The sequence below is a fragment of the Petromyzon marinus genome, chromosome 26, assembly GCF_048934315.1.
Source record: "Petromyzon marinus isolate PM22_M1 ecotype Great Lakes invasive population chromosome 26, UKy_Petmar_22M1.pri1.0, whole genome shotgun sequence".
NCBI classification, from domain to species: Eukaryota; Metazoa; Chordata; class Hyperoartia; order Petromyzontiformes; family Petromyzontidae; genus Petromyzon; species Petromyzon marinus.
In genome coordinates this window covers 338,871-349,218 of record NC_133692.1, presented here as the reverse complement: position 1 = coordinate 349,218, position 10,348 = coordinate 338,871, and the positions used below count along the sequence as shown (strand labels likewise).

The window sequence follows — 10,348 nt, the reverse complement described above, 5'->3', positions numbered from 1 at the left end:
CAGAGGTTAAGTGGCAGCCTCAATGCATCGAATGCCCACATGGATGTAATTTTACTCACACTACGCTTTTTATGACAAACGCAACCCCAGAGGTAATGGCAAGGGCTATAAGCAAGCAGAGTCAATGGCCTAGACTTAAAACAAAAGCGTTTGTATTATTATTGCATGATGTTGCAGTCACGCCGGGCTCACAGATTTGTGAAATTTCCAAGCTTGCTGGTTTGTGAGGTTTCCACAGGATGGCCGTACAAGGGGTCTGTGAACCCATTCGTGCAAACTGGTGAACGTTATCTTCTCAATTGTGGACTTTAAGACGATAGATAGCTGATTGAAAAAAAATAACTGGTCAAACATCTCAATGCAGGATGCTCTTAAACAGAGTTATGGGACTCGGTGAGGCTATCCTAGATTAATAAATTATTATTACTATAGATGTTATGACATTGTACATGTAACTATAACGTTTTTATTTCACCAGATCAGGCCCACTGAACTATGTAGCTCTTTTTCAGAAGCGACCTGGCCACCATTGATAGCTCAACGAAGTGGCTTAAGTGGACATTTTTATCAGCCAAATGTTCTAAACGTATATTGATTCTAAACGTGGAGGGAAAACCCAGAGGACCCGGCGAAAAATCCACGCGAAATGGCTTTGAGCTACTCTGGAAATTAAAGTCCAGGGTGGTTTAAATCTGACACCCACTCGCAACGCAAGCAGTGATGCGGGCAGGGACCAAGAACCTCCCTCCCTCGCACAGCCAACCCGAGCTCAGGGTGGGGGGCTCCGTAATCCCCCCGAGCTACCGTGGGCCACTGAGCCCTGCCCCTCATGGGTGACCCAGGGCTGGCGTAGTCGGCAGCCTAGCCATCAGGTCCAGCGGCAGCCTCCATTAATAACAGCAGGGTCATCGTCAACAGCTACATCAGCAACATCAACAGCAGCGTACTCACAATTATAATCAGCGGCAGCACCATTATCAGCAGCTCCATCAACGGTGGCACCAACACGAGCGGCATGTCTTTCATGGAGGTGCTGATGCCTCGACCACTGAACACGCCTCTTGGACGCCTTATAGGTAAGCGCGCTCACACACACACCTGTCCAACCATATCAGCAGTGCAGTCTTCACTGTCACCTGTGGCTCATTGTTCAGCTCACGCCAGCAGCTAGAGTTGCCACCTCTGAGCTACAGTAAGAAGAATGTCGCAATACTAGAAGAGGAGAGAACTACATGTGAATGCCTTGTCTTGAGTGGTGTACCAATGTTCTACAACTAACAACAGGCGGCATCAATTCCGTCTACGATCCTGGGAAAACCTGGACCTGTGGTTCCTAACTGCAGCCCATTTTTACCCTCGACCGCCCCGAGTGTCTGAGGGCTGTTTTCAGTGGAGACCTGCCCTTGGGCCACTTCTCAACGTGGTCTGGGCAACCTCTAAGAGTCCAGATTGACTCGTTGAAAGTCAGGCCAACATCAGTCATGGAAAGACAAAGGTGGTTTGGACCGTGTGTGGCACTGGGCACGCCACTCTTTATCGTGTGCCAAGTATGCCTCAATAGATTCTTGCTAACAGCACTTGCCCTGACAGCCCATAAGGCGAAACGGGGACCTGTGTCTATATATGTGTATACAATATTCCTGTGAGAAAGAGACACTTGATATGCCATTGTGTTCACACATTTGTGATTCTGGGCCGGATATGTTTATTTTATGAAGCGTTAACCACACCCAGTGATAGGCGATACAGTGCAATATAGAGGAACACTTTGTTGAATGCCCCATTATTTTTTATTATGAAACCGCTGCAGCCAATGGATCTTGCGAAGCCAATTGACGTTGATTTAATTGCAATGCCACGCTGTTTAAAGTATTTGGCTGCTGTAAATTTCCACAAGATAAGCCACTCGTTGATCGATCATTTGTGGCCAGGTCGCTTCTGAAAAAGAGCCATATAGCTCAGTGGGCCTTATCTGGAAAAATAAAAAAAATGTTTTTAGTTTTGTTTTAGTTGTTTAAGCCATGTAATACAGCAAAGTATAACTGGAAGCTCACTTCACTGATGGCACACGCACCTCCCCTACATGGAGCCCAACTGAAGGGTATCTTTGGCCTACTCTTCCCACCGCACGACTGTGCTTCACTAGTTTGTACTGCTGGGTGGTGAACAGAGGCGGGAGATTTGAATAAACTCACCCCCATTGTTTCAACGAGAAAAACTCAACACACTCGTCAACAACAACACTGCCTTAAACGAAAAACGTCAAAGGTGACGTTTCGAGCAATGATCCTCCTTCATAGCACATTTGTTTATGGTACTTGTGCTTCACTGCCAATGCAGCAGCGTCAAATATCGAGGTCCCTTAGATGTTCGGATCACCTACTAAGGACTCCCAAGTCATGGCTCTGTTTCTGGGCTGCGCCTTTGCCACTGTACAGCCCCCAAGCTTCGGAACGCGTTGCCTTTGCTAATAAGACAATCAGAGCCGTTAGCGCTATTTAAGTGTGTCTCGAAAACTCACCTCTGTAAAGTGGCCTTCACCCCTTAAGTTCTGGCCGTTTACTCTGCAGGTTCTGTTTATTTCCTGCTTTTAATACACAGTGTGGATTGGGGGGGATCTACGGATGAAATGCGTAACTTTACAAATGTAAATTGTGCTTTCATGAGTATCACTAAATGGCTGTTTCAACTGCTGAGCCGGGAGGTAGAACGGGTTGCCTCTACATTGCAAGCCCGGCGCACTAACCACTCCATCGTGGCAGTGTCCGCATTGCTGACGGACAGCGTGGAAGCTCCGTTCCCCTGCTCTCACGAAACGCGCCATGTCCGGCAATCATTCATCAAGTGACGGCACGGAACCGGATTCAAATCGAAGCGTTCACGACTGAATATCTTTAATTTTCGATTTAAAGCTTTCGTGACTGCAGGGATTCATCTTGGTTCTTTCGGTAAAGTCACGTAGAATGGAAATAAAATAATGAAAATAAAACATAATAAAAAATTATGTTTTATTTAATAATGAAAATAAAACATAATAAAAAATTTTTATGTTTTATTTAATAAAACATAAAAAAATGTTTTTATTATGTTTTATTTAATAAAACATAATAAAAACATTTTTATGTTTTATTTTTATGATTTTATTTCCATTCTACGTGACTTTACCGAAAGAACCAAGAAGATGAATATCTTTATTCGCCGGGGATATTGCGAGCGCCGTGAGCGAGCCGTCGTGTTCGCTAGCGCCCATTCATAATTGACGGGGCACAGCTATCGGGTGACACCACACACACGGGCAGTGGCCCATTAGGAACGAGACACGCGTGGGTGGGAGAAACGAGTGCGACCTGCAGTCATTCTGTAGCCCTTGTTGCCCACATCTTTGACTTTTCAAGACGAGTGTCTATCAGAGAGCTAATCAAAGAGCCTCCATGTGTATGCACGCAGAACTTATTTTGCACCGTACATACCCAGCCTTGCTAATCGGAGGTGCAGGGGAAGGACAACAAACTAAACACAAAAAAACTGTTCTAAAGAAATGAATTTTCAATTTAGATTTAAAAGTGCACAGCTCCAGTGACTTCCTAACATTAGAAGGAAGAGCATTCCAGAGGGCCGCAGAAGCGCATCTGAAAGCGCGCGATGCAGTGACCGTCTTTATTCGATGTCACGCGGCTCTGCATTCGACTGCAGGCGGCATTGCCCCTGGCGGCTCCACACCTCATCGGCCTCACTATCAATGCCGCAGCCTACAATGAGTGCACCGTGCAGGGACTTGGCAATGGCAGTGGCTGTACAGTCATACCTCTGTAGGGGATGTCCGAGCCATCCTCACGCAATCTCCGCAATCAACATAGCACACACCAATCACACGCACGGGAACACACAAGACGGGGTCAGGGGATTAAAGGGCACTGACGTCACCCGCACGCGGCGTGCGAGACAGAGATGTGGATTAGGAACGAGGGCGGAGATGGAGGGTTTAAAAGGGGCTATTACACGCGTGTTTGAGGTTGGTTTGAGGAACGAGTGTGGCTGCGGGTTGAAGAATAAAGAAGTGCTTTAACTAGTCTCCGACTCCTCTTCATCTGGTGGCAGCGGTGGGATGTCTCGCCTCAGCTGACGTAAGATCCCAAGGGGGGAGACTCAGGCAGAAGAAGCTCTAGGTTCCTGGGACGAGAATAGCTCGGAAACAGAACCGACGAGTCGGGATTTGTCCCCCGGCTCATCGGCGGGATCCGTGGCAGCTGCTCGCCCCGTGTGGGCACCTTCCTCCACCAACCCGGCGGTGCAGACCCAGCGCCGCCGCCGCCACAGATCATCCTCTAGGGATCAGAGGATGGATAAACTGCTGGAGGCAGTAACCACGCTGCTTCACCGGCTGAGGCCTGAGGTCGATTGAGCAGGGGGAACTTCAGCCGCATCGGCTCCCCAGCCAGGGGACGGGAGCCACGGTCAGCCTTCCTGACCCGGCACTCCGCAGCTCCTATCAGGGGATGGAGCAGCACCAGCGCCGCCGCCGCCGCCGACCGTGCGTCCCGCGCGGGACTCGGGAGAAAACCCTGGCCTGTCCTCCCGATATCCGCCGACGGCAGCGGCAACTGGGGGACATGAACAACCGGAGCGAAGTGGCGAGCAGCGGACCGGGAAAGTGTCAACAGCACAGGTCGAGAGCGAGATTCAGCTCGAAACTCGGCCCGAAACTCAGCCGAGGCAACCCGCGGAGGGAGGACCAGGATGGATCCGCCAGCTGGGCGCGATACAGAGGTTCGCGTCCAGATCGGGAGAGCCGGCCGCCCGGGCAATGAAGTGGACGGAGGAACAAGCCCTGACAATACTGCCCACTGTGTTGGACGACCCCGCATTGGCAGTGTTCGACCGGATTCCGCCTGCAAAAAGAGGATCCCTGCAGGGCGTCTACAAGGAGATGGCGGAGGTGTTCGACCCTCTGTCCGGGGCACGCCAAAAGTTTAAAAACCACCAAGCGGGAAGTGTCCGAATCGCTCATGGTCAACAGGACGGAATTGTTAACGCTGGCAGTAGCCGCATTCCCGCGGCTCAACGAGCCGGCCATGGACTCGCTATGGCATAGAGGGCGGGAGTGATGCTGCCAGTGGTGGAGGAGGAAGTCCGCACCTTGCTTTGGGTCGCACGACAGCTCTGTGCTCACAAAGAGATGGTGGGACCCACGCAAAGTGTGGCACACGTCACAGGGAATCTCGGCAACGTCGAGGGGCTGCCACAGCCCCCAACCAGACACGCCGTCGGCAGAGGAGGACGAGGGAGAGATGGTCGCGGCCCCGAGGATCCTGCGAGAAGCGGAGCGCCGACCCCAGCGCTGAGCACCTCGTGAGGCAGGAGAGCATCCTCTGGTCACGGGAGAAGTCATCCTCTGGTCACGGGAGAAGTCATCCTCTGGTCACGGGAGAAGTCATCCTCTGGTCACGGGAGAAGTCATCCTCTGGTCACGGGAGAAGTCATCCTCTGGTCACGGGAGAAGTCATCCTCTGGTCACGGGAGAAGTCATCCTCTGGTCACGGGAGAAGTCATCCTCTGGTCACGGGAGAAGTCATCTGCGGTCGTGAGCGACACATCGCCCGCAGATGCCGCAAGCAGGACGGGTGCACCGGGGACGACCAGCCGGGTTTGTCAGCTTCGGTCCGCGGCCGTTCCGACTCAGGCGAGTGCTGACACCTCGGACACCTGGCCAGAACCATCCACCCTATCTATGTCCACCCCATCACGCATCGCTCCTCGGGGGCGGCGGTCACGATTCCCGCTGACGGTCTGGGCCCGTAGCCGGGCACGGTTAGTGAATGGCGTCGTTTGGTGGCGGCCACGGCTGGGACGTCCGTGTTGGTAGGTTCGGTGGCAGGGGTTAGCGCCCACGCGTTGATTGACATGGGTGCTTCCCCGTGCGTCTTTGATTTGTTACCGGAGGGACAGCGTCGTCTCGCGCCGGTTCAGGCAAGGTACATAGCCGCGAATGAAGGTAGTATGGGGATCATAGGCCAAGTGGTAGTGCCAGTCCGCATCGGGGAGCCGGAGGTACGGGCACCGGTACTGGTCTCCAGTGTGCTCACGGTTCCCTGCTTGCTGGGCACGGACCTGTTGAGTCGCATGCCCCCTCGCATTCTGACGGACGAAGGCTGCGTCAAAACCACGTTGGGAAATCGCTTGTATTTTTTTGCGTCCAGACGGTGAACGGAAGCAGCTTCCGCGAGTTCAGGCGCTGGTCGGGACTACTGTCTCGGTCCCGGCTGGAGCGTAGGCCTTGGTGCCGCTGCGATATCGCACCCCGCTCGTCACTTGCCGGTCGGATGCGCCACTCAGCGTCTCCGCGGCGGTGCCGTCGGTGGTGGGTCTCCATTGCTTAGCAGCAGCTGACACACTTGTGCGCAGGAATCAGCCACTGTTCCTGCAGGTCCTTAACACGGCTGATACACCCATTACAGTGCAAGAAGGGACCTGGTTTGCAAATGTCAGTCCCGTGCATTCGGACCCTGAGGCGCAGACCGTCAAGAATGTGCATTTGGACGGTCCGTGGGTCGGCGCAGAGGATATGTCATGGATAGATGCGCTCCTGGCACGGAACAATGATCTGTCGGCAAAGGAATCGGGGGAGCTCAGGACTTTGTTGTGTGACTTCGCAGGCATGTTCAGTAAGGGTCCTACGATGTTGGCCGCACGATGCTGATGGAGCACCACATTGATACGGGCGATGCGCCACCCATTCAGCATAACGTCTATAGGATGGTTCCTAGCAAGAAGGAGCATGTGCGGCGGGCAGTGCAGCAGATGATGCAGTCTGACATCATATCGCCGTCTTCAAGTCCGTGGGGGGCGCCGGTTGTATTGGTTAAGGAATCGGATGGATCCTTGCGGTTTTGCATAGACTTGAGGCGGCTGAACAAAGTTACCTTGGCAGACGCCTACCCGCTCCCGCGCATAGATGACTCATTTGATGCGCTCGCTGGAGTAAACATTTTCTCCACACTAGACCTTTCGGCAGGATTCTGGCAGCTACCACTAGATGCCGAATCAGAACGCCTCAAGGTCTCTTTCATTTCAGCTGTTTGCCGATGGGTTTACAGACGGCTCCCGACACTTTCTCGCGATTGATGGAGTTGGTACTTGCGGTGTTGCAGTGGTAGTCATGTCTCATCTATCTGGACGATCTAATCGTATTCGCTCGCACATTCGAGGAGCACTTAACCCGGTTGCGACAGGTGTTTTCGAAACTTTGTGACGCGAACCCTTTACGTACGTACAGTTTTCAAATTTTAAACTGGCATGAATAAGATGAACATAGTGTTTTGTAAAATATATTCACATTCACCAGTGTAGTCTTCGGTGCAGTCAAGGTTGCATTGCCCACCAAACACCATAGCTCCGTAACACAGCGCATTGCTGCGCTCTGATTAGTCGAGACTTTACAATACACTATTGTTATTTTGTTAATGCCAGTTGAAAATTTTAATACTGTACGGTATAAAATCTAACATTATTTTCAATATAAATTGTATTAGTTTGCAATATGAATAGTAAGTTATGAAGGCTGGGAAACGTATCCTCATAGTGTGAATGTTATTCAACAAACGAATTTTCTATTTACGAAGCTCCAGGAACTCATCTACTTCGTTTATCGAGGTGAAGAGGAGTCGGAATGTAAACAAACATTATATTAGCCGTCGTGATGCGCAACACTCATGTATCTTATTATAATTGTATTCTTTTTCATATTATACCGTAGATGGAAATGTTTTCCTATTTAGAAATTTCACAGTTTTTATTTATTACTTTACTTTTTCCCCCCATTCAAATAATGGTAATACTGTACATCCAAAGTTCGTTTAACTGAAACTGCGCATATCAAATATTCGCATATCGAGGCCTGACTGTACAGCTGATACAGTGCACTGTGCCTCTTGGTGCTGAGAGAGTGCGGACTAAAGCTCTGCCAGCACCAATGAAGGCTTAGCTTGGGATTAATCCCTCGACTGTGGCCCAAGTGGACCCAGAAGGCACCCTCCCCAGCGGTGAGGGCAACGATGGTAATCTGGAGTTTCATTCTCTGGTGTGATCGCGCATCTGTGCCAGACGCTTAGAAATAAAGCTCCAATCTGCATCTGCATTTAAAATAAACACCGTCATTGATTCACTGTACCTTAGATAACCCTTTGGAATGACGAAACGAAAAATATCATGTAATCATTTAGGAAAAGCTGTTATAAACTATTTTTTTTATTTTACCAGATAAGGCCCACTGAGCTTTATTGTTATTTTTCAGAAGCGACCTGACCACAAATGACAGCTCAACGAAGTGGCTTTTCAGTTGGAAAATTTATAACAGCCAAATACTCTAAATGCGTGATGTTGATTCTAAATGTGGAGGGAAAAACCGGAGTACCTTGAGAAAAATCCACGCGACCACGTGTTTGTCCCATTCCTCATGAAGAGGCGGTGTTTTTCTTGTCGGAGGGAACTGGAGAAGCTGGAAAAACAATGTCTCTGAGAGTAGAGCACTCCCAGGTCAGCATGGATGGGTTTACAAACCCACTTGCTGTAGCGCCACATTGTTGCCAGCTCGCAGTCCAGCAGATTTGGGAGTCATAAATAAGTCCGTGTGATTCACCAAGCTTTGCTTCCACAGTTGCCTCTATGTTCAGTTTAAAACGGAAATGTATTGTTATTTACAGATTATATTTTTTAAAACGAGACACAAAATGTTTCACTGACCTCGTGTTCAAGTGATCTTGAAATCTCATCTCTCTGTACCCTTAAAGGCACAGCCTGCAATTCCTTGCTCACACCACCACTGATAGAAGGGGCTTCCACAAGAGGCCACTCCAGAGTCCCTCGAGAGGATAATTTTCCTAACTCTTCCACGCTGGTCAGACTATTGGAAGAGGTGGACATGCCCACACTTGACCCCATCGCACACAACGTACCGGTCAATTGTGACCATGCACCCAATGATCCTGCTGAATACCCCCACAAGCCCTACAGCTGCCCCAGGCCACAGCGATCGATGTCAAGCACCGCTACGGCAAGACCGACTGCCATGTGCAACGCCGGCAAAGCGATCTTGTGGGTTCATTCATGTGGGTTGTTCGTACGTCCCATGTGCCGTCGGGAGTAGAGCAGGCAACAGATGGCGGGCTCTTACGCGAAGACTGGAGCATGATCCTGGAGATCTGCGACATCGTCAACGAGACGGAGGATGGGTAAGGCCCTGCAGTGCACACATGGCTTCCACCTTGACCCACACTGCCCGTGTTGCCATGGTTGAGCCCAGCTTCCCTGGGGGTCACCGAGGACACAAGTTGGCAGCTCCGTTGGCCAGACCTGATTTTCTATTTTTCCTGGCATTTCCCCCACCAATGTGGGGTCTGTATTCCTGGTTGTCTTCACTCATTCCTGTTCTGGGCCATTACCTCCACATCCACCCACAGGGACGCCACGGTGGCGAGATGTTAACTACCTCGCCTGGAGTTTGTGTGTCTCTCTCCGTGGTCACATGGCTTTTTCTCCGTTTCCTCCGGGTTTTCCCTCCACATTTAGAATTAACATGCATTTAGGGTATATGACTGCTATATATTTGCACCTGCTAAGCCACATTGTTGGGCTATCATTTATGGCCAGGTTGCTTCTGAAAATGAGCTATATAGCTCAATGGGCCTTACCTGGTAAAATAAAATTGTTGATAGTTTTAGTAGTCCTTCACATCCTGGTTAACTACATTGCACCAACTGTTTCTTCTAGGACTGCCTCTCAGTCTTCCACCTGCCATGAAAACAATGGGCAGATTGAACTGGTTTTGCACAAACCACGTGAGACGTAGATACCATATACACTGCTGAAGAATAAAAGGCTTCCTCTTGTGTGTGATTGTGGCTGCGAACACCACAAGGAAGACAAAGGCGGCCGGGCGTGGTGCTGGCCACCCGCCCCCTCGTGTGCCGTGCTGGCCTCCATAGGTGCTCGCTAACAATATTTGCACACAGCGCAATTTGCCCCGGGGCCCCACCCCCCCCCCCCCCCCCCCATGGAAGGCCCTATTTGGGGGGCTGATCTTTGTTTTTTAGTCTTTGTGGCGCGATGAGCAGTGCCCCATGTGTGTGTGCATGCCCAGCCCCAGGGATGCTCTGCGGGCTCTCAAGAGACGTCTGGGTGGCGGTGCCAACAAGAATACCCGGGAGGTCATGCTCGCGCTCACGGTGCGTCACTGACCCTGGGCCGTCGGCACACACGGCGAGCGCACCATGTGTGGGCAGGGCTGTCCATAGGGGGGGTGTGGGGCCCAGGGAATAGCTCACCGTGTGGGCCACCCCTGAAGCCTTCAAAC

At 50.9% G+C, this 10,348-nt stretch overlaps 1 protein-coding gene across 4 annotated transcripts in view; it reads left to right on the top strand.

Annotated features, from left to right (window-relative positions):
• Positions 1–220: 220 nt before the first annotated feature.
• TOM1L2 (target of myb1 like 2 membrane trafficking protein) overlaps positions 221–10,348 on the top strand; it is a 32,587-nt gene continuing 22,459 nt past the window's right edge. For 2 of the 4 annotated variants that reach the window (XM_032960946.2, XM_032960944.2), the window contains exons 1-3: positions 232–1,076; positions 9,143–9,227; positions 10,136–10,220. In XM_032960946.2, coding sequence (XP_032816837.2) covers positions 1,016–1,076; positions 9,143–9,227; positions 10,136–10,220 — 231 coding nt within the window. In that variant the 5' untranslated portion in view covers positions 232–1,015. Of the gene's footprint in view, positions 1,077–9,142; positions 9,228–10,135; positions 10,221–10,348 lie in introns of all 4 variants that reach the window. The other 2 variants (XM_032960947.2, XM_032960948.2) reach the window with 2 other exon arrangements.